This window comes from Pelobates fuscus, chromosome 7 (assembly GCF_036172605.1).
Source record: "Pelobates fuscus isolate aPelFus1 chromosome 7, aPelFus1.pri, whole genome shotgun sequence".
NCBI classification, from domain to species: domain Eukaryota; kingdom Metazoa; phylum Chordata; class Amphibia; order Anura; family Pelobatidae; genus Pelobates; species Pelobates fuscus.
The window spans coordinates 134318717-134344031 of record NC_086323.1 but is presented as its reverse complement, the minus strand read 5'-3'; the positions used below and the strand labels follow the sequence as shown (position 1 = coordinate 134344031).

At 39.4% G+C, this 25315-nt stretch overlaps 1 protein-coding gene across 2 annotated transcripts in view; it reads right to left on the bottom strand.

Moving 5' to 3' along the window:
- The window catches only part of GRM7 (glutamate metabotropic receptor 7), a 438658-nt gene that overhangs the window by 283465 nt on the left and 129878 nt on the right, over positions 1–25315 (bottom strand). For both annotated transcript variants that reach the window (XM_063426679.1, XM_063426680.1), the window contains exon 2: positions 2299–2515. In XM_063426679.1, coding sequence (XP_063282749.1) covers positions 2299–2515 — 217 coding nt within the window. The remainder of the gene's footprint in view (positions 1–2298; positions 2516–25315) is intronic.

Below are 25315 nucleotides of genomic sequence, written 5' to 3'. Positions count from 1 at the left end.
TTGCAGATTTGTTTTCCAATTTGGTTTGTGTTGCGCAAAATGTAGTTGCTTTTGGTTATTTTGTATATTTATTTTGTTATTTTGATTATAATGTTATCAGTGCTTATTGAGTAAATTTAGAGATGCTAGGATGATTCTATCTGAGTCCTTTTAGCTAGAGTCCATCTAAATACTAGAGATCAGGGGGACGTGGCCAATCGAGAGACTAAGCGGACGTCTCTGTGTGAGGCTCCGTACCAGAAACGGGATAACCACAACTTTGGCCGGAAAAAAACAAGACTTACCCGACAGAAACTTCACCCCCCACCAGAGGATACAATGGGGCGCAAGAACAAAAAGACTCATCGCCCATAAACCCCTCGCTTGCAAGATATCCGGCTTTCCTTTGAAAGGCCTGTGCCGCGGCCACAAACCAAGATGGCGCCTGAGGCCAGAGGAGAACAGGAGATGTTGGACGACTCCCCTGAGGAGGAAGAGCCTCTCACACCACAACAGTCGGGCGGGGAGTGCAATTCATGAGAATCGGATGAGGATTCAGCCCCCTCCTCGAAGGGAGATATAAAGAAACTCCTGCTGGACCTCAGAAGAATATGGAAAGAGGACCTTCAGGTGGTCCAGGCCGAGGTGGGGATAGTCCACAACAAAGAACAAGCTATGGAGGTAAATGAGGCTTCCAGGGACGCCCAACTACAGGAGGCCAAGACACAAATGGAAGGCCTGGCCTCGCAAGTACAGAGGCTAAACCGAACAGTAACAGTGCTGGAAACACGCCACAGACGCAGGAACATACACCTGAGAGGTGATTGGAAATGAGAAGCTACTACAATTCCCACAGAGCCTTATCGACACACTGGAAATCAGATGAGGGTCTACCCCACCACAGATTATGTCAGGGTTCAGAGTCCGCAAGTCCTCAGCAGCACCAGAGGGGGCTACCAGGGACGTCATAGCGGTGATACGCAATGTGACAGTCAGAAACACGATAATGAACTTCTCTAGAACACAAGGGACTATACCTTTCAGGGATATAAGGTGGCCATATATGGAGACATTCCGTTCTCAATGCTGGTGGAAAAAAGAAAATTGGCATCGGTGGCCAGGAAACTCAGAGACTGTTCTATAAAATATCGCTGGGGAATGGAAGGGCCCCTTGAGGTGACCGTTGGAGACACATCCCATACCCTGACTTCGGCAGGGTACAAACACCTTGGCCTGCAACCCCAGACTCTGTTGGAGACATCCTCAAGGCTGCATAAAGCGGCACCAACACGGTGCAGAGACTAACTGTCACGTATTCATCCGCTTATAAAAATGTGGTTAATGACATTTACTGTCCACACAGGAAAAGTTGTGCTGAGCAGCAACCTAATCCACAGAAGGGTTAATGCTGAGCAGCAATCATGCAAATGAAACCTGGTAACTGACTTTGGGGTCAAAGGCCGGTTACAGCCTATCAGATCTAGAGGAGGGGTATTTAGGCCCAGTTCTCATCCTGCTCAGTGCCCTGTCGTGGTTTTCCTTGTGGTTGTCCGAGAGCGCGTTAATGTTTATACTTTTCTACCTGGTTTTTGACTTTGGCTTTGTTTATTGAATTCTCTATATTCTGGTATCCTGACTCCTGGCTTTCCTCATCGCTGCGTCCCTTTCTGTGTTCCCTGACCTCGGCTAGTATTTTGACTATTCTATGTACGTTAAATCCGGCCATTCTAAGGACCGGTAATACGTTACTTATTTGTCATCCGTGCTATACAGTTCTACGTGCTGGATCATACAGTAATCCTGACACTAACCAGGTTATCGGGAGGAAATGCCTCCTGGCACTGAACTCCAGACCACAACTCACAATCCCAAACAGAAGTTGAGACCCACCCAGCCCAAAAGCACAGGGATTGGACAACTCCAAAGTCAGTCTAAACCCAGACATTCACCCCAGTTCGTAGAGATGAACACCCTTAACAATTAGACACCGACATTTTCCCACTGTATTTTCTCTATATAATTGCCCTATGTTAGCGGTTGATAAATGTTCATATGCATAGTACTCATATAAATTGTAAAAGTTGTGCTTTATTCACAATCACTCAAAAAATAAAAAATAAAAAATACTAGAGATCTTCCTTAATCAAGTTGTTTTTTAAATGGTTTATAATAGTTTCTATATATGAGGTTTTATGCAGTGTATTACAGGTTACATTGCATAATGGGTACCGTATGATTTACAAATATTATACCAGGGACTTTGTTTTTTTTAGGAGATGTGTTTTGTCCAGAATCCATAACTCAGTTACCAGATCTTACCTGCTTCTCGTGACATCTGCATAAATGACTCCACTCCCTTCTCTCCATAACTTCCTTCTGATGCCAATGTAGACACAAAACTCCAACCCATGGCTTTCACAATATCCACCATGGCCTGCGCCTGGAAGGAATCCGGAGGTACCACTCTAGAGAAGAAGTCATATCGTCGGTCGTCACTCAGTTCAGGAGCAGTGGAACCATAACTGATTTGAGGAATCTGAAAATGTATAAAAAAAACTACATATAATTAATTTCCAAAATTGGAAGCTGTTAGCTTGTGAAAAAAAATGTTACAGGTACACACTATTAACAATGTCAGTTTTGTCCAATATATTTCTCTAATATATTGATTTCATTCCTGCATGAAGACATGGTAAATTTGTCAATCAAAGTGCGATTAGCCTTATTTTGTATTGCGCAAACTTAAGCTGTTTCATGTAACTAAAGCATGTCCATTTAATATTACCGTGCAGTTGTTATTAGCACATCCTGTTAATTATGCATTTTTCCTATGAACCTGTATTACCAACGTGTTTAAAAGTACTTGCTAATCACCATTAAACCTTATGACATTGCAAGCTATGGAGAGGGTCTTCAACCTGCCACCAGTGCAACAACTCAACTCAAAAAACGATTTACATTTTTAGAAAAGGTACAAGCACTACAGCCTGTCACCTCTTATCACCTGTCTCGTTCACCCTCCCGTGACCCTCAGCACACTTAGCTACGTCTAATTATGCTAATGCCATCCAAGCTCCATTTAAAGGCTTTCTGCACACACACACACAACCTCGCTCCTGTTTAACATCATAGTTATCATGATGACTGGTGATGACCTATTCTTTTTACAATTCATTAACGATCCCTACATTTTGTAGATTCTACAGTGAGCTTTCACCAATCCCAGGATTGATTTATCCAATCATGCTCACTTAACTTCCTGGCAAAATGCAACAGTCCTCCAATGAAATGCTGCTATGAGCAGGAGTTGATTGAAGAGCTGAGTTTGACTTGGTTCTGGAGGCCACAAGAGGTGTATTTAACCCTTTAATGTTTCTACAAAATGGCAGTGTTTTACATTGAAGGGTTAAAACGACAGGACCACTGCACTCACACCATTTAATTTAAGATGGAGTGGTCTGGGTGCCCTTAGATGTCCTTTAAGGTATTCCAACATTCTCAGGGATGAAAATGATATAGGGATTTTGACAAAACTGGGTCTTTTGGTGTGTATTGATGACTAGGGTGGGACCACTGTTCTGCCACACTGATTAGCTGATCTCATAAGCAGTGCTGTTGTTGTATGATCACAGCAATTGCTTCATGGGATTTGTAGTTCAAAGACAACAGCCAGAGTACAATTATGGCATGAACCCTTTAAGACATAACAGTGAGCATAGCAGAATTTTGGGGACAATAAAAGAGAAACACAGTATCTTGAGAGGGAGCTTAAACTTAAAAAAATGGTGAATACTTGTTTGGCAGTGAATGGTTTAAACTGTTCATATTCTTCTAATTGCTTTAAGGCATTGGTGCTAACATTAATCATATTACCTCAGAGGAGATTTTCAAATTTGAATTTTTCTATATGAAGGACTCTTACTATGATCTGCCAAGCCATCATGTGAAAGTCTATCACACACCAGCACATTGCTGAATTAAAGGGGCTTTGCTGTTCTATCGAACAGGTTAGATTGCAGTTCATGTAACAAGAATACTATAGTCCCCAGAGCTCCTACACCAGAATAATTTAAAATCCAATATTGCTGGTGCATTAAAATGTATCACAGATCACTACAGGAGACATTAAAGCCTATATTGCAAGACGGCTATGTATTACTCTGCACGGCAAAGCCATGCGTATCCGACTTACTCATAATTGAATCAGGCACAAAATGGATAAGGGCTTAGGAAAGCCTCAAATAGATGCAGAGAAGAAGAATTGGTAGACCTGTCATATGCACCTTGTTTTTCTGGACACATATCACTAACACAAATTGATAGGTAGCACATAAAGAGTGCTGCCCCGCAGAAAGTAAAATTCAATTGTTGCATTTAGGTTATATAAAAAAAAAACACACACACACACACAAAAAAACACTACAATGCACTGTAGTGGCTAAAGTGCCAGAGTGCCTTGCCTATTGTAAGTAGTCAAACCATTTTAGAACATATATTGTTTAAATATAATATATTACGGAATACTATTATCTGTTTAATGTGTTAAAATGAAATGGGCTACGAGCCTGGAATATCTGTGTAATAGTGGGTCTTAGTTTAAGATTTTTACAGCCCACTGTTTAGCGGATAACGACTAAAAGAAACCGATATTCTTTGGGAAGGCAACTGCAGGTGTGTGTGGTGTGTATGTTCACCATTCTCTCTGGACAGCTGTGCAGGGTCCTGCTCCCAATGTCATTAAATAAATGTCAAATCTGTTCTCCTTACTGAGTCCCTGTAGGGAACTTCCTGTAACAAGCTTGTTGTGTTTCGTTAATGACGTATGAAGTATCATGGTCTGGAGCTTAAACTCCATCTAGTTTGATTATTGAAACAATAAAGTGAGTCGAGAGCAAGGAACCCACATTTCTTATATTTCTTTCACATACAACTAAAATAATTTACGGAAAATATAAAACTTGATTAACTGCCATACACAATGAAGTTGCCAATGAGGCCTAAATATATGTGCTCTGAAAAGTTAGACTGCAGCAAAAGGAGTATAATTTCACGATCGTGTATGACAATCACAGTGAACAAATGAATACCATAACAAAAATCCTAGTGGCTTAAGGTTTTGCCGGAATTAAATAAAATGAGTCGACATCGGAGAGAAGAAGATCACTTGGAAAAGATAGGATAAAAGGAGATGAGATTAGTACATCTTGAGATACAACGGCTCCGTCTGGTTTAAAAACGGAGTTTGATTTATTTATTCTTTTTAGAGTAATTGCATTTAACTGTGTACTGGGTCATATGAATATGCGTTTTAAATTATGTTTTTTCTTAATAGTTTTTGTTCTCTACATGACCTCTTTGTTTGGTTTTCATTGTATGTAGATATTGATTTAAAAAAGAATCAAGATCTATTTTTCTCTTCTATTTCTATCTGGTTTACTGAAGTAGAATTATGAAAGAAAAAGCCCTTGTTTAAGTTAACATGTCTCTTTTTTGAAAGCCGTGGAGGAAAAATCCAGAGCTGCTTTGTCAGGCTTTATGAGCCCGAGTTGAAGGGAATATTACCTTTATATAGATCTCTTTTTGACTATTTCAAGTTCAGAATGAAAGTGGCCATGTATGTACTAACTAGTGAAGGGGAAGTTGCTAATTTTGCGGCAAGGTTATTTACTTCCATTAGAATAAAAATAAGTCGACGTGGGAATCAATTTGATAAAAATATTATTGGCACTCTTGCAGAGGAAGTTTATTTGGTGAAATGATTGTTGTTGGGTACTGCTTGTTGACTATGGTATAGGTGGGTGATATCTCACTGCAGACATTTGGGATATTTAATGGATTGTACCTGAAAATAAAATTGTATGTCCAATTTTGGAAGACAAATATTATTTTTGGGAGTTTGTGACATAAATATACAGTCCATGTTCATCATTCTCAGTCATTAGAAACATTATACTCCACTCTGCCAAAGTCAAGCCCATGTACCTGGTCACCTTTCTATAATAACGATCAGTTCAGTACATGGTAATTTCAACCTCCCATAGCTGATAAAATAAGACTCCCCTGACAATGTATAAAAAGGACAGTACCCTCAAAGGATAACTACTAAATCCATCTTAAAGACGAAAAGGTAATTTCTCGAGGGCAGAGGGAACATTAGCAGTTAGAATGACGAGAGACTACACATGTTGAGTAATAATCATGTCCCATTGGGAACTTCTTGGCCTTGCAGATTCAAGTCAGTTTCTGTTCTGGTCCTTGTAACCCCTTGATTTCTGGAGAATTATAGCCAGTGTGGAGAGCCATTGCGCTAACTCAATCTATCTCACAGGTATATACAAACAAAACAATTACCTCCTGCAACTCGATTAAGATAATGGTCCAGAAATTACCTGTTTTATGATGGCCATCTAGTAGATGTAAGGAATAATAGAAGGGGTGATGGAGTAATAAGTAGACTTGAAGATTTATGTAGTTCCAATCTGCAGTTCTTAAGAATTTGGGCTGATGAGGATTTAGGCCAAATTATTGAAATCCTAACTGAAATGTACATCAGAAATCAATTGAGTAGCGCAGGAGGTGAGCCTATTCAGAATTCAGGATTCCATTTGCTGTGTCTACTGCTAGTAACACTAACTGTGGATCACTAATTTACAGTTTGAAGATAAACTAGGGGCAGAGCCAGAATATGCATTTATCAGCAATGATGCTGACATAAAAAAAAAAAAACATTTATACAAAATGCAACGCTACTTAAAATTGCCTATTTCAATAAATTAATATGCTGAAGCTCCATATTTGCTGAGATAGGCGATTTAAGTAGCCTTGTAAAATGTAAAACTGTATATTTGTGTGTCCGCTGTTTGATAGTCTGTAATTTACAGTTTAAAGGGACACTATAGTCACTCAGACCCCTTCAGCTCAATTAAGTGGTCTGGGTGCCAGGTCCCTCAGGTTTTAACCCTTCAGATGTAAACATAGCAGTTTCAGAGAAGCAGGGTTAATCCAACCTCTAGTGGCTGTCTTCCTGGCAGCCGGTAGAGGCGCATCTGCAACACTGGATGCGAAATTCGCATCCAGTGTGCAGAACGTTCATAGGAAAGCATTGAGAAATGCTATGGACTGTTTGAATGCGTGTGCGGCACTTGCCGCGCATGCGCATTCCGCTCCACTCGGGAGCTGACATCTGCGTGGGAGGAGAGGTCACCAGCGCCGAGGGAGCCCAATGCTGGATTAAGGTAAGCTGCTGAAGGGGTTTTAACCCTGAAGGAGGGGGACCCTGAGGGTGGGGACACCCTTAGGGCACTATAGTGTAAGGAAAACGGGTTTGTTTTCCTGACACTATAGTGATCCTTTAAGACTTGTTATAAACAAATTTTCTTTAAATCTGAAACAATTGTTTTCAGCAGAAATTCTTCAGATCTTACATTTTTTGCAGAATCAACTCAGCCACACCAAAATTATTCACCATGCACAAATCTAGTGATAAGGTACGATCATCAGGCTTCCTTGAAAAATATTTATATTGTAAAAGGAATTCTTTACTGTTGAATTTTTAGAATGCATTTCAACAGAAAAGACACAACAATTTTCTAAACACGTGGAATAGTTATAAAACATAAAAAGACAGGGTTATGATATTTTCTTGTGATATGCTTTTGTCTTTGTTTTTGAATTGATCAAAAAATCTTTAATAAAGATTAACAAAAAAAAGAGAGAATTCAAAGTGAAAATTATTATTATTATGTTATTATTTATAGAGCACCAACAAATTCCGTAGCGTTTTACAATGGGTGGACTAACAAACGTAATTGTAACCAGACAAGTTTGACACACAGAAACAGAGGGGTTGAGGGCCCTGCTCAATGAGCTTACATGCTAGAGGGAGTGGGGTATAAATGAAGTTTATGTCCAGAGTAGTGGAACTGAAAGCATAGCTGACTTAGAGAATTATTTCATTTTAGCTAGTTTAACCTTAACTTTGAAAATCACTTTGAATTCACATTGATTTGTTACTTTACTGAATAAACCATGATAATCTTCGTCATTAATTGTATAGCCGTAATATTGCCAATGTAATGTTATTTGTAGATGTTGGTCTTTAATTACCTGGAAAATACTTACAAAGTAATGTCAAGCGCAAGAATGGTCCATACAAATTATCTACATCGGGGATAGGCAACCTTCGGCACTCCAGATGTTGTGGACTACACCCCCCATAATGCTATTACACCCATAATGCTGGCAAAGCATCATGAGAGGTATAGTCCAATACATCTGGAGTGCCGGAGGTTGCCTATACTAGATCTACATGATCCAAGTGGCATCAGTTAAGAAACACTATTCACAACACCAATGACTATTATAACCGAGTCTGAGGGAGTAGGAAGGGCATTTAATTTAAAGAAAGCTTATAACACAGTGTTCATGCAAAAATACCAGCTTTAACCTTTTGCCAAAGGAACCATTGCAGAACTGGCCAAGATATCTCATGATTCTGCTCTCATAATTGGCTAACAATGACCTTTGCACTCATTGGACATATAACTGCAGACTTTAGTAAAGGGTCTAGAGCCTGGGGTATCTAAGCCTGACCACTTAATCTAAACACAACAAATCATTCTCTGTATATATTCCAGAAAACACACTCAGAGCCAATAATTTGCAAACACATTTGGAAAACATCTCTTTAATTGAAAATGGTTCCAAAATGTCTATTTCTGAAACAGAATAATGAAAATTATGCTTTTCCATTGGAATTTTGATTTCCAGGTGGTAAATTTGAATTAAAGATCACAGATAAGCGATGCATATCATGATCATGATTTCAAAACCTTTGAAATAATAAAATGTAAAACCTCAGAAGTAATGGAATATTAATGAAAATCTTTATTTCATTTATTTTCCAACTATAAATAAATTAGAATATGAGCCAAGAACAAGATGAAAAAAAAAAAAAAGACAGAAATGAGAAATATCTACTGTAAATATAAAGAAATGCATTAAAACAAAATCTGGTTTCAAAAGAGAATCATTTGTGAAATCAGTTTTCCACAGACTGGATATTGCAAAAAGTGAGTTAAAGGCACGCGGACAACCATCACTAGAGTCATGTCCTTGAATCTAGACTAGATTGCTCAAGTTTCCATCTCTAACACAAAATGTATTTGTCTCCTACTGTTTTGTCAATCAATATTTTATTGAGGCATGAAACATAAAAGCAATGCAACACAGTGGTGACAGCACCACACACAAATAAGCAGAACACAGTTAATAATATCCACATATAACCAATAGAAACAGGCATCAAGACAAAGCATTAAACTTTCTAGAATACTATGGAATTTTCTTGTGGCATGTCACACAGTGAGCTAGAAGGCCTCATTTTATAATAAATATGCCAGGCTATAAAATAGTGCTATTGGTGAATATTATCAGGGTAATATGAGAGGCAAAAGCACTAGATATATGAATTAAGGTTAATGGAGGGCATAGGGCCCATAAGTACCATGGTAATACTGGCAAAAGGTAATGCCACATTGTGGAACAGGAATAATAAAAAAATAAAAAAAATAAAAACATTAACCCCTTAATGACACAACTTCTGGAATAAAAGGGAATCATGACAGAATATATCCGTCGTCTGTCCTTAAGGGGTTAAACATGAAGCTTAAAACTTAAAGTGTTTGGATAGAGGTGCTGGAATATAAACACTGCCCTGTAGGAGCCTTAATGACTAAAGAGGATAGGAGACCGGGCCCTATAGCAAGGAGGGTGCTCAGCCTATGACAACTGACTCACCAGAGGTCGTTTAAGATACTGGGTCTCCTTAGAACTACCCCACCAGTCCCAGACGCTAACATAGGTTAGGTTTTCGTTGAAGGATGCTATTGTCCACCTGTTTCCAGTTTTTAGGTGAGCACTCAGTGGGGACCAGGATATCCCCCACTGGTCCAAAGGGGGGTTAATGGAGCTATAAGCACTTGCTGTGAGGTGCAAGCCCAGAGTCGGGAGGTTAGTTGCTTCTCCCAGCTACTAGGACGTTAGTCGCGGAGGAGTTTTTGCCTGTAAGCACTCTGCAGTAACAATCCAGGACACCTGAACTGGGCCCAGAGACCAGTACATTTTAATTAATGTCAGATTGGCATTCTGAAAGTGTAATTGATGATTGAATACCAGATCAGGTAAGGAGCTCATACAGTACACCTAGCCCCATAAAGCTCACGTCCTGCCCAACTCTCTAACTGTTCTGAACATAGTTTTAGGGCAAGCATAAGCAGTAATTTGTGGGAAATCTCAGAGTAGAGGCAGGTTATCTCTGTATTTTCTGGATAAAATATTCTAGAGCAGACTACTTGATATAACACACTTATTGGGTGGTAATCGAACCTCAAAATTCCTTTATGTTTTATCTGTATGTTACATTTAAGGACATCCCCTCTACCTGCATGCAATGTGCTGCACCACTTTTTACGGATTACAATTATTTAAATAGCACCAATATGTTCTGCAGAACTGTACAATAGTTAATCAAGAAAAACACTTAATTCTAGTAAAACATGATTGACATACTGAAACAGTAGGTAAAGAGGGCCCTTTCCAAATGAGCTTACAATTTTAAAAAAACAATTATGCCCTTATTCAGTGGTTGAAAGACATTTAACTAGGATATAGAACAATTAAAGTGTTACTGGATCTTGGAAAGAAAAAAAGGGTGCCTTCTTTGTTTACCTAATAAGATAAACATAAATTATCTTTTTTATTTATTTGCAATTAAGAAGTGGCTCATTCAAAACGTTAAGGAAGATAGTATAGGTTAAATGTGTCACATGACAAGCATTTGACATTTGTCCACCAGATAAACAGTTATTCAATCCTATTTTAATATTAATAGTAGCTGAATCCCTATTATTATTATTATTTTTATTATGATATTTATAGCGCGCCGTCAAATTCCGCAGCGCTTTACAATGGGTGGACGAACAGACATGTAGTTGTAACCAGACAAGTTGGACACACAGGAACAGAGGGGTTGAGGGCCCTGCTCAATGAGCTTACATGCTAGAGGGAGTGGGGTAAAATGACACAAAAGGTAAGGATAGTATTAGACTAGTGACAGTTGCAGAAGAGGAATCAGTTGGGAGCTATTAACAGTTTAATTGATACGCTTTTATGAAGAAGTGGGTTTTTACCAAGGGAGGCATTATAGATGGAGAACAGTAGGGGACCAAAGACTGAACCTTGGGGGACACCAACAGAGAGGAGTTGGGGAGAAGAAGCAGAGCCAGAGAAAGAAACACTGAAAGAGCGCTGGGAGAGGTAGGAAGAGCACCAGGAGAGAGCAATATCTTGTAGACCGATATTGCGGAGGATGACAAGAAGCTGTTGATGATCAACAGTGTCAAAAGCCGCAGACTATGTTAATATGGACAGATACAAAGTCTATATATATTTCTGACATAAGGTGTTCACCATGAAAGAGAGAAAGCCAAAGGATATATTTGTGTAGGTTAAACCAAAGAAAGTTAATAGAAACAAGATAGAATCATTCATTTAGATATATGATATAACAAGATGCTCTCTTGTATTTCTAAATTCAATGTAAGTTAACTCAGCAGTAAATCAAGAAAGAAAAATCAGTAATTATAATCAGCATACATGCATGCATCTACATGGTTCTATGTTTCAGAATCCCCAATCTATGTTCACCAATGATTTAAGTTCATTCAATAGCGACTTGGGACAAGTACTGAATAGTAAAGTCTATCCATCTAATCTCTAAGCACTTCAAATGGGAACTCGTCAGCAGAGCATAACAGGATTCACCTATTTATATATGCCAGAACTGAAAATCATTGGACAGGAGAAGAGCAAATCACTACAACAGAACATAACTACTATAGAATAGTTTGATTTATTACATGTGGTCACACAAATTCCTGCTTTCAGTACAGCCTAAATAGAGCTTGGTCTGAGCTGAGCCTAGGGCCAATCCTAGGTCACTGAAGCCTGGGTGCACAAACATTTTTGGTGCCCCCAGGTGGGTGTGTCTCAAAATAGCTAATCAGTCATCTTTGTTCAAAAATATCTTATCAGTGCTTTGTTTGTGCCCAAAGGGCTTCTCAGTGCCACCTTTGTTTCCAAATGGCTAATCAGAACCATATTTGTGCCCAAATGGCTAATCAGAACCATCTGTGTGCCCAAATGGCTAATCAGTGCCATTTTTGTGCCCAAATGGCTAATCAGGGCATTAGACAATTTCTCTCTCAGTTTGATCGTGAGGTGGAGTCTAATGAGAGGGGCAAATGTAAGCAGGCAGAGCCTAGCATTGCACACCCCACCAATGCACCTCTATCTACAGAGTACATTGGCCATTGGGCATCCGTGCACCTGCCCAGGATCAGCTCTGGTTGAGCCCCACCACTGTGCAACTTTATTGTGTAAAGGAATAAAAAAATACTCCAGCACACCGCATTCACGCGTAATGGTGATATATGAAGCCATCCAAGAAAGTGGATGGCTAAATAAATCACCATTACACCATTGATTGCTGTATGCTAGAGTATTTTTTTTCCCTTTATCGTTTTGGATTCTGTGAAACAAGGATCTGGATTCTCGGCACAGATACCAAATATATTGGGTTCTTCAATTGTGCCCCTGCTATTACAATACTTGATTGTATGTTACTCTAAATACTACACATTCAAACAGCTATATTTCTGAGCGATTTGGTCTGCTGTAAGAAACCGATGACCTGTTGTGAAGATATATGTTTATTTACAGGAGAATGCAAATCTCTTGGTTTCTGGTCTCTGGTCATTTACCAGAGATAGGCAACATCTGACACTTCAAATGTTGTGGACTGCATATCCCCTGATGCTTTGCCAGTATTATGGCTGTATGCTTTATGGGAGATATAATCCACAACATTTGGAGTGCCGAAGGTTGCCTACATCTGCCAAAGGTTGCCTACTTAAGCCTATGAGATATTCTCCAATACCAAGGGAAATGACAATGTTGTCTAATTAAAATCCCAAAAGACTATGCACTTACATATTGTAAAGCTGAATTGATTATAATTTTGCAGAGAAAGCTGAATGAAGAACACTGCTATTCTCTATAGATCGTTCAGGTCTAGTTTAACCCCCAATAACTTTGAATATAAAGGTCAGTGTGAATTTATTAAGTTATCATCCTGAGCCCTTGGCCTAGCCGAGAATCGCTGAATGCTTTCCTGTTGGTAATACTGTCTTCAGGTCTGTTATTTAATTCCCTGATTATGTTCTGTTAAGTTTAAAAGCATTTCCATCCCTGCAAATAAAGTTTGATTGCAGTCTCTTATTCAAAGCAGCCTTCCTCTTGGACAGAGCCATTAAACTAAATCAAACTTGCCAAGCAGGTGTATTGAACACAACTAACGACCTGTGGAGAACGGAATGAGACCATGTTCTGTGCTGTAAAATAAACACCTCCTGCTCAAAGCTGTAATAAGTAAAATCTGTATGTGAAGTGTGTTTTATTAGCTACACTACTGGAGTACTGGCAGAACAGAGGACAGAAAAAGCAGTAGGTATCCTGTGCTTTTTTTTTATATGGAAAACCATTTTTCTACTTGCTGCTGTGCTAGCACTATCCTTGGGATATTGTGCCTAGGAGTGATGAGAGTGTCTATTGAATTATTTAGAAGAATAAATGATACTGTACTATCATATACCAAGGATAAAATGTCCTGGAAATTTCTTATAATTATACCTTGGCCCTGTGGATCACTGTGAGCTACATTTCTCACAACTTCACAAGGACTGTTTAATAAAAACAGGGTACCCCATCAAATAAAAAATAATAAAAAAAAATATTATAAATTCTATTATAGATTGGGACCAGAGATTTCTCACACACTTATTTCATTTGTGCAGGCCACTGAAATGATGCCTAGACAACCATATACAATATAATTTGTTGACATTAAAATATGAACAGGACAGCCCAAGACATGTAGATCCATAGTTGTTTAGAAACAGCAAATTTCCTGATGGTTTAACACATCATCTTCTACAACATTCTACAACATCTGGGGATCTTCTTTTGGGCACCCCTGGCTTAGGACTATGACCTATTTCCTCTACCCATTTAAATGATGGATGCACTGTACCTGCCCCTGTCCCCAGTTTCAAAGAAACTGCAATGTTCATATTGGAGTGTTAAAGGACCACTCCACACCCCTAAATCACATCAGCTTTCTGAAGTGCTTTATGAGTTAAGAGTATCTGAGTTTAACTAGAGTTTAAAAAAGTGCCGATTTCTATGTCAAACAGCCAAGGAGGTTTGTAGCCTCCTTGCAATAGGTCCCTTGAGGTAACGGAAGTGGCAGGCACGATGTACTTGCCTCCACCCACACAGTCTTCAGACCAGCACCTCCAGACCTCAGGCCAGATGTGCGCCTGCCTGTGCATGAGTCGGAACACGTGTGCACATGGGCACTAATTCAAAAGCATCTCAATGAGAAGCTTCTGATTGTTTTTTACCCTGTGAAGAAACTGAAAGTCTCTTTTGGGGGAAAAAAGGAGAGGGATTGCTAAGATCTGCAGCCTTTGCAAGCTATTTTAAGATATACCCCCAATAAATCCATGCATGAAAAATCCATGCCTTTATTCATTGGGTTATATCGACAGAACAGTGATTTTTTTGGACTGTTTGGGCAGTGGAGTGTTCCGTTAAGACTGTCTCTAGTGGATGTCTACTAGACAGTCACTAGAGTTACATCCTGCTGTTTCACAGAGTTTAACATTGAGTTAAAGGAATTCTTCAAACACTATACCCCCAGAGCCTGCTGTAGTGATTATGTTGCTATGAGTTTTTGACTTTGTTCCAACATAATATGTCAAATAATTTTAGCTTGGCTTGACACTTGGTCTTTCCCAGCCACCTGTTATGCTTCCAGTAAGAGGCAGATATCTATTTTGTTCAATGGAAGAACAGGCTGTAGTGGTTATGGTGCATTGGAGTTTTCCTTTAAGCCTAATGTTCATATCTGTGATGCAACAGAATTCAGGACCTTAAAACATTTATGAGATTTTGAGTGATGAACGGCTTCCCTTTCTGAAATTTAATTGAAAAACTATTAAATCTACTCGTTAAATGTTACATTAAGAGAAAAACTAGCAGTCGCTTGCTTCTGCTGTGTATGTTGCAGTGAAACTTTCGAACTGAAAAACCCTAGTGTAAAAATATGGGTAGCCAATATAAGAGATTGATAGTCACAACATATAGGATAGTGACCTGTGTCCATTACACAGCTCATCAGTCTTGATCATCCTAAGTAGCTATTCTCTTCTCTTTCCCACAAGAACACCAGTGATTGAACCAAAGCACATGGAAAAAGGAAAGAACCTTGGTGAATGATAGAAATGTTTTCTGACTAAAAAAAAGAAAATATTGTGCTTCAGTGAGCTTTCTGATAATTACATTCTGATTTCTGTACAGGCAATAGCTGCTTTACCCCAAAAAAGCTCAAAGCAATTTACTGTCCATCTTTTATCAATTTAAAGGAAAGGTTTGAGTTATTTTGGGCCTCACTCCATACCTTCACTATTTACTATAGAGAGACGGAAGCTCTCTAATCTGAGCTGTGCCCGGCAGGGAAGGGCTTAGCTCATTGGCTGAGGGTGATCAGCTGACACTCTCCATAGGAAGTAGTGGAGGCAGGGAGTGGTGGTAAATCAGTTTGACTCTTGTTGGGCACCAGGGAATTTGTGCTATCATAATGTCAACAACATGCTGTAGTGGTTATGGTGCGTGGAGTGTTCCTTTTTAAGTTTATATATATATATATATATATATATATATATATATATATCTGTGATACAGACTGAAACATTGATTTTTATTTTGAGCTAATAAAAGCTAAGTTTTATTAATTCGACTTGGAAGTCCCTGGAGTGCTATCTTGTACTTTTGGCTGTATCTGTTTGCTGATAAGCACCGGGCAAGTACATCAAGGAAGGTGGAGTGCATTACTATTTTTGTTTTATACATATAGGTAAATATGTCTCATAAGTCACACTTTGGAATGTATTTACTAATTCGACAATAGCTCAAAATAGCTAAGCTAGAAAATTAGCTGATTTGAACCAAATTTTTCCTAGTTAACTTTTTTTGCCTTAAATTTGCTTTTCACTTGTTGTCTTTCTACAATTTCCACTTTAGGGAATAAGCCCCATTGTTTTTCCCATTGTTTTTTCAAATACATGGGCAATTTCACATATTAATGCTTCATTGTGGGACAACGGCAGTTAAATGTAGACCCCATCTGTTATAGAACTACAGATTAAAGCTGGCAAAGCATCAAGGGAAGTGTAGTTCTACAACATATGGAGATCGACCCCTACGGTAGAAAAATAAAATAGAAAGTCACTGAATTTCAGGATTCCTGTGAGGTCAATGCTAGTTCCAAATTTGTTATTCTACCTACTGAATTTTTGCCTCCTTGTCTTATTTGCGAACAGAATTGAACAGTTTATATTTAACTATATAAATATAATTTGTTTTGTTAGAATTTTCTGTACTTTTAAGAACACATCCTTAAATAGCATACTTTATAAGAGTCGTCCCACAAAAAAAACAGAAACTCTAAAAGTTCCCATGAAAATACTTTGTTTTCCACTAACCAACATTACTCAGTATGAACATGATGAATAGTCTGGAGCTGTCCAGCTGAATTCATGGAGAGCTAGAGTGCCTAAAAAGTGCCTGCAGATTGCCAACTGTGGTTGAACTACAAATGTTATGATTATTTCCCGTAACTATTCAGCATGAGTCAATGTGAACATGATGAATGACTTCGACCTGAGCTCTCCAATTGGATTCCCTATAAGCAAGGATAGCCAAACGCTAGATCAAGAAGTAATACTAACTACTTTAACCCCTTAAGGACCAAACTTCTTAAATAAAAGGGAATCATGACATGTCACACATGTCATGTGTCCTTAAGGGGTTAAACCTTTAAATAGCATCTGTGAGCTGTACTGCAATGATAGCAAACCTGATGCCCAAACCTGACAAAGACAATATGGTCCATCAGACTTCATCTTGCTTCCATTCTGTGGGCTTGGTTAAAGGTATGCTCCCCAATCCAAATACTAAATAAAACTTTTTTTTTAAATAAAAACAAGTCTCTGTTTAGTAGATACCACCAATGAAAACATGCGTGCATATGTATGTTTTCATTGGAGGTATATCTAAAAAAAAGCTTGAAGTGGTCTGGGTGCGATGTCCCACCTGTTTTAACCTTGCAAGTTTAAACATTGCCATTCAGTAGACAATTTAGTAAAATCCTGCTATCCTATTTAGATGATCTAATAGAGACCATCTGATTGGTACAGCATAGCATTTCCCCACGCATGCGCACAAGCCTCCAAATGCTTTCCTTCAGGAAAGCATTGCTTTGGCTGAGATCATCGATCTTGATGATCTCAGCCAAGCATGCAGGACAGCAGTGTGGAGACGGGTCCTGTGATGGAGGACAGGTAAATAAACTATCTTTTCTACACAATACAGGTGGGGGTGGGGACCTAAACGCCTTCCATGGCTTTGTAGTGTTGAGAGTACAAATGTGTATTTTCTGACGCTATAGTGTTCCTTTACGATTCAGCTTTCTAAAAAAAAATGACACCAAAAACACAAAATACACATGGCAATTCAGTCTTGGCTGGCCTTACAGTGCTTCCTCAGGTATCGAGGGAACCAGACTGTAAATGCTACTGGTCGGTGAAGGGGATCTGTAAAGAGTCTCTTTTCCCAGTCTCACAGATAATTCATAGTCAGGTTACTTTGCCTTATTGTATGTGACTGTAAATGGCTTCAACATGACAGCAGATTATTTGTCTTGGACTGCAGAGATGGAACGTGTTTTTTTCAGTTCAGGGCAGGAAGTAATTGATGACAATATGTAAAATACTGCGTCTAAATAGCCGATGATATAAAAAAGAAATGGACAAAATGTTCCATCGCCAACAGCGAGGAGGAGTAAAAGAAAATGTGATCAGGAATGTGAGGTTATTGAGTTTCCCTTTTGTTACACGATTATATTTATTCAAGCCCTGAATGTACATGTCACAGTTACTCTGTGTTACAGCAGTCTACGTAAATAGCAAGTGCTGTGTGTACTGTAGTGATACAAGACTGTGACTATGTACAAATCAGTTTAATGAGTCCAAAAGCTTACAATATATATAACATGCCTTTCTTTGGTTGGCAAAAGACAGTCTGTATTATATATCAGTCAGCACGCTGTCGTTCCTCAATTCTCATCTGAACATTTCCCATGCAATTTGCCATATCTATTCTATAACCCCTAGGCTTCTCAAAATATATTTACTATGCTATATGTTATTTTAGATTTACTTATCCAGTGATATTGTTTTAGATTTGACTAAACCCTTAAAGGGACACTATAGTCACTAAAATAACGTTTGCTAAATGAAGCCATTTAGGTGTATAGATCGTACACCTGCAGTTTCACTGCTCGATTATCTGTCGTTTAGGAGTTAAATTGCTTTGATTATGCAGCCCTAGTCACACCTCCTGGCGTGTGACTCGCACAACCTTCCTAAACACTTTCTGAAAAATAACCTAGATATTTTAGTTTTCTGTATTGCTCAGTCTGTTTAATCTCGAATGTGTTATTTACTGCTCTGTTAACAGACTTCTAGACCCTGCAAGAGAATCCTGTGTGTTATTAGAGTTCAATTTACAGAGCAGGAGATAAACACTTCTAAAGCAAGTAATCATCTTACTGAAAGGAAACCCACTTTTGCTTCCAAGCAGGTTGTGTCAGTCACAGTCAGGGGAGGTGTGTCTAGATCTGCACTGACAGAAACAAAATTGATTTAACTCCTAAACGGCAGAGAATGGAGAAGTGAGAAGACAGGGGCATGATCTATACACCAAAACTGCTTTATTAACCTTAAGCTGTTGTTTTGATGTCTATAGTATGACTTTAATTATAATCATACATCCATAATATGGATAAAATCCTAATATGTTTTGTAAACTAACCCTCATGCACACCATCTGTTTACTTCCATGATATTATACTAATACTAAATGTTTACTCAATTTGCTATGAAACATTGCACAAATAGTTACATCCTTCTGTTGCCAGAGGTATAACTCCACCTCCAACAATCTATAAGTGTAGTCATAAGCCAGCATAGAACTAGAGAACTGGTGAATAATATTAATTTTGGGCAAATAATTTGGCGACATGTGTCCAATGGCAGCACGGCCCCCTTTACCCTGAGATGGCTATATCCTCCCCCTTGCTGGCCCTCAGAAAACTCTTTCCCTCTGGCAAGGAGAGTTATGTTAGTGGGCAGGCTGCAGCAAGAACTAGGCCTCAGTGCTAGAATGGAGGTAAGTTCCAAGTTTATTTTCTTAATATTTTTAATTAGGGATGGTGGGGGAGGGGGTTGGACCAACACAGCAAGAGAGAGTTATTCTAACTAAAAACATTGTTTTAAATATAAGAGGAAATACAACTTTAGATTTTAATCTGTCATTATTTAATATTTTTACTTTTTAGTTTTGAATATTATTTTTTAGTTTATCCTTATATCATGGCAAAATATAGCCACACCATATGTTGTGTGCATCTAGTTCCCAGATGTTCACCAATATGTCTGTCATGTATCTCTTACTTTCCTATACGCTTTTTAAAACATCAAAGGCTTATTAGTCAGGACATGACTGGAAGTGACAATGAACATGCAAATTATTTCTCCTGGTAAAAGAGGAGATTCAGGCAACTCTTCTAATGTGCAAGTTACAATTCGATAGAGACAGACAGGTAGAGGATCAACTAACCCACAGCAAACCAATGGAAAATAGAAATAAATGTAGAAGAAAATTTACTGTCATAGACTGGAGTGGAAACAAAAAGTAAATGGCAAAGTTGTTTTAAGGTCACCTCAAATTGAATATCTGTCCGAGTCTGCTCATTTATTTGATAAATGCCCAGAATGATGTATACCTCTCAGTTTTCATAAGCAGACAATGCACAACACGCATAAAACTGTTTTAGAAGAAGTGAGCAACTTGGCACAATACAACGCATTGTCCTCTCTATTTCTTCTAACCCTCGTATGTTTTCTAACATCTAATCAAGATCAGGCCATTTTTTAAGGCTATAAGGTCATAAAGCATTGCTTTCCAATAATGACCAGAACATCAGGCTTGGCAAAATGTAAGATTCTAAGATATGAATAAAGACCAAATCAGCTGAATTATACATTGTAATGCGATTTTCTGCACTTTTTATATCTGTGCCTATTTTTTACCCTTTTTTCTAAAATATTCCTTACTGCAGCTCTTCTGTCATTTAGCTGTTTTATTTTGGTTCTGGTTTATTAGTTAAAAATTGTTTCATTTCTAATGTATAAAAAAAATAGGTACAATGGGGGCGCCTTTTCTTTCAGACACATTTTTCCACCGATGTTGGTTTGGCAGATTATCCATCTTTCATTATTTTCCTTTTAGTTTAACTTATAAAAAATTGTTAATGTTCTTTTTTTTCCTTGTATTATTTCTTACTTGTCAAAATGTCAAAATGACCCTGAAAAAAAAAAGGAGCACGTCATGCAAAAGAGGAATACGATGTAGTAATAGATTATCATGGAGCACAAGAAATGGTAGCAAAAAGGCACCAAGGTATAAAGGGCAGAGTTAGTTTTAAACATAAGAAAATAGTGCATGCACCCTAAGCTGTCACAAATATGACCTTTGGCTTCTATGGCGATTGTTCCACTGTGTTAATATATTACCCCTGAATTTATTTTTATACCTATACCTGATGAATAATACTTATCAACCTATTGTATTTTCTGGGTTATAAGAATAATATCCAAGTGAGACAAACCATGCCCTAAAAATTAAATATACCTTATATTTTAAATATTTTTAAATATTGAATTATGTTTTCCCTACATTTCTGCCAAGAAATATAAGTTAGCGTTAATGTTTATAGTCTCAATTCTAAAAACATGGCAATAGCTACCCATTATTCTTTAACAATGCAATGCAAGCTGCAAAATTACATAGAAACATAGAAACATAGAATATGACGGCAGATAAGAACCATTCGGACCATCTAGTCTGCCCAATTTATATATTTTATATATATATATATATATATATATATATATACCCATAACACACTAACACTAATATATATCATAACATCTAAAAAATGCAATGTATTTATAGATATACAATAATTACATAAATCATTGTTGATATAAAATATATCAAAATATAATAACATATCTATCAATAATGAGGTATATAAAAATGAATTTGATGTTTCCTTGCGCTCGGGGGCCTAGGACAAATAAATTTCCTTTGCACATTTGGTCCTAGATTGGTTCTGTCTGAGTTAGAAGAAGCGTAATAACAGGATTTAGGTTTATTTGTAACGTCTTGTCTCATTTCATAGTGTCTGCCTCTCCCAAGCACTGCACAGTAACAAAGCAGTAGGGGAAGGGGGTTATATACTGGCAGTAATAAGTGATGTATATTTCATTTACTAGCAATAAAGACTTGTGACAATCATCCCTTCTCTATAAACTGAATTTTATTGCACAAAGATTCCAAGCCAGCAGCTAAAGAATTATGTATTTCCTTATCTAACTAAAGCAGGAAACAAATTTAATAAACAAAAAGCAGCTTTGAAGACAGGTCTGGAAGGCCAAATCTATCTGTAAGATTCCATCTCGGTTCTGGACTTTTTTTTATGTTGAGGGCTGATCAACATAGACTCGAATTGATATATTTTTTGGACTGGATGTCTCACCGTGGGCAAGGGTGGACGAAGAAGGGGAAGTTATAAAACTGCCTTGAGCTATAGATTTCAAATGATATCTGTATTTTATGATTAAAATAAAGTATAACGGTACATTCAAAATATTAGAAATAAAAGACACTGCCACACATAATTGTAGATAGCATGATAATGTTCATTTATCTGTATCTTTCTCTCTATATCATGGTATAGCCATATTATTGATGGATCAGGGGTCTTGTGGGCCTGGAGCACAACTCGTGTGTACAGCCATATGTTAATCCATCTCCATATGCATTAATAAGCTGGAAATATCAAGCCTATAAAATGTATATTCACAAACAAGCTAAGGCACAATTTTTATGGAAAAGCAAGTGATTAAAGGGGGTCACAGACCATCCAATGGGTAATGGGGCACAGGCAATCCATCCTATGGATAAAGGGGTCGCAGACCATCCAGTGGGTAATGGGACACAGGGAATGCATCCTATGGATAAAGGGGTTGCAGACTATTCAGTGGGTAATGGGGCACAGGGAATCCATCCTATGGATAAAGGGGTCGCAGACCATCCAGTGGGTAATGGGGCACAGGGAATGCATCCTATGGATAAAGGGGTTGCAGACCATTCAGTGGGTAATGGGGCACAGGGAATCCATCCTATGGATAAAAGGGCAGAGAGAATCCATCCAATGGGTAATTTGGCACAGGGAATCCATCATTTGAATAAAGGGGCAGAGAGAACTCATCCAATGGGTAATTTGGCACAGGGAATCCATCCTTTTGGATAAAGGGGCAGAGAGAACCAATCCAATGGTTAATTTGGCATATGGAATCCAACCTGTTAATAATGGGCACATTAAAGCCATTTAGTTAATGGGGCACATAAAATCAATCTTACGGGTAACAGGGCTCTAGAAATTCACCCTATCAGTAATGAAGCATAGGAAATCCATTCTACAGTAATGGGGCACGTATAACCTATCTTATAGGTAATGGCACACAGTGAATCAATCCTGTGGGTAATAGGACCAATGGAATCCATTCTGTTACAAATGAAGAAAAGAAAGGTCAGTGTGGAATGAACTTGGAGCAGAGATATTACCCTCCTATGGGCAATGAGCATATGGCATATTTTGGTGCTCCAGTTGTTAATCAGGGCACACATGAGATATAGATTAGTATATATAGTGCCATAGCTGCCTTAAGCACTTTGGGTTTTATGAATGGTGTTCCCCATGATGCTCTCAGTCAGCTAAGGGAGAAATCTGTGTTTTCCTGGCCACATGCTAAAAATACCAAAGTAAGAGTCAGGCAGCTTTGGTCCGTTGTAGCTCAAATAACCCCTTAAGTAATCTATCCCCCTCAAATATATTTCATCCTTGGAAGTTGAAGTGCACATGCCAAAACTCACCCTGGACTGCTAGTGTTGTGGAACTGAAGATCAACAATAATAATAAGCCTACAAAACTAAGAAGTCTGGGAAGTAAAAGAGTCCCTTGCAACTGCATCATGAAGCAAAATGAAGCATGCCTTACAGGCGTGTAGAGGCTGTAGTGGCAATGCTGTCTGGAGTACTTTGTGCCTTTTCAGGGTAAGCGGTCAAACCATCTAGAAACAGTCTGATAACTTACGTGTGGCTTGCCAGGTGCCTGTCACACCCTATTCTGGAGCCAGAAACCCCTACTAGGAGCTACTGCCATGGAGTTAATTTGCTGAGAGATCGCTTTCAGCAAATGAGCAATGCTATGCACTACCAAACTTAAAGGGACTCTCCAGTGCCAGGAAAAAAAAACGTTTTCCTGGCACTGCAGGTCCCCTCTCCCTCCCACCCCATCCCATGTTGCTGAAGGGGTTAAAACCTGTATCCAGCGCCGATGTCCCTTGGCGCTGGTTCAGGGTCTGACCACGCTCCTCCCCCGCCGACGTCATCCATCAAGGGAGGCCTATTGCGCATGCGCGGCCACCGGCGGGGGAGACCTAATGTGCATGTGCGGCAATGCCGCGCACGCGCATTAGACCTCCCCATAGGAAAGCATTGAAAAATGCTTTTAGGGGGGCGGAGCCAACTGCCGAGACGAGCGGCCGCATGCTGTGAGTGCTCCCGCCCCATCTGACCCACTAGCCTGGTAAATCGCCGCAATATACCGCCTAACAGACCCTGCAGGACACCCCCTAACACGCAGACTGCATAAATGGCCCCCACGAAGCAAACCAAGCTCACGGAACAGCTCCGCTTGCCTAAAAGGGACCGGGGAGAACGCACGCGGCCCCCTCAAGATGGCAACGGAGGCCTAGCCGTAGAAGCCCAATCGGACTCAGAACAAGAGCCCAGCCAATATACCGATGCCCCAGTATCAGAAAAAAAAACTATACCTGATGCTGCAAGAATTCAGAGTTACACTACAAGCGGATTTTAAGCAGGTCACCAACGAATTGAAACGTGAGGTGACGGATTTGGGAGAACGCACACACAACCTAGAAGCTCGTACAGAGGAGTTGAGTACGGAGCATGCCGAACTAGCAGACATGGTGCACAATCTCACTGAAGAGCACCAGCAACTGAAACGCAAAATGGCGGACATGGAAGACCGATCCAGGAGAAATAATGTACGGTTCCGAGGAATACCGGAGACGGTACCAGCGGATGCTCTGTACGATTATCTAGTGGCCCTAGTTAAATCCCTCTTACCGGACATAAAGGAAGGTGACTGGCTCATGGATAGGGCACGTAGGTTACCGAAGCCCCAACGGCTGCCCCGCGACACCCCAAGGGATGCAGTGGCACGCTTTCATTATTACAAGACAAAAGAGGCCTTGTTGGCGGCATCCAGGAAAATTACCACGCTGCCAGAACCATACACTAAGATCCAGATATATGTGGACTTGTCAGCGTTAACGATGGCTCGGCGCAGAGAATTCGTCACCATTACGAAAACCTCTAGGAACAATCAAATACAGTATAGATGGGGATACCCAACAAAGCTTCTGATATGGCGACAAGGGAGAAGCTACACAGCTAACGAACCAGAAGTTGGCATGCGCCTCCTGAAAGAATGGGGTCTGTTCCCGCATAAAGAGACTCGTGACCAGGTTGCCTCGTCCCCGAAGCATCAGCGAGAAGGATGGCGGATGGCGGACTAACCTTGCAAGCCTCAGTAAGACGGACTCCTGTCATGACTGTTTGCGCTGTCTAAGTAGCTGGACACTATATCCTTTATTACTGTTATTATTACTGTTATAATACCGTTGTGACAATTACGTTAGGTTACCACATGCCTCTAGTATGCTGCAAGGCCGGGCTCAAATCTGACCCTCATGTATATGGGTGTAGAATGTAGCGTTCACCAAATTATATGTACAAACAGCTTAGCGGCTATGCCACATCGGGGAGGGGCGGAGCCTGGACACATGTGTACCACCTGGGTGGGAAACTGTATTATGCTCCAATGTAGAGAGAACTGGAGGCGAACATTAGGGGTCCACGCCCCTGATGGTAGCGTAAA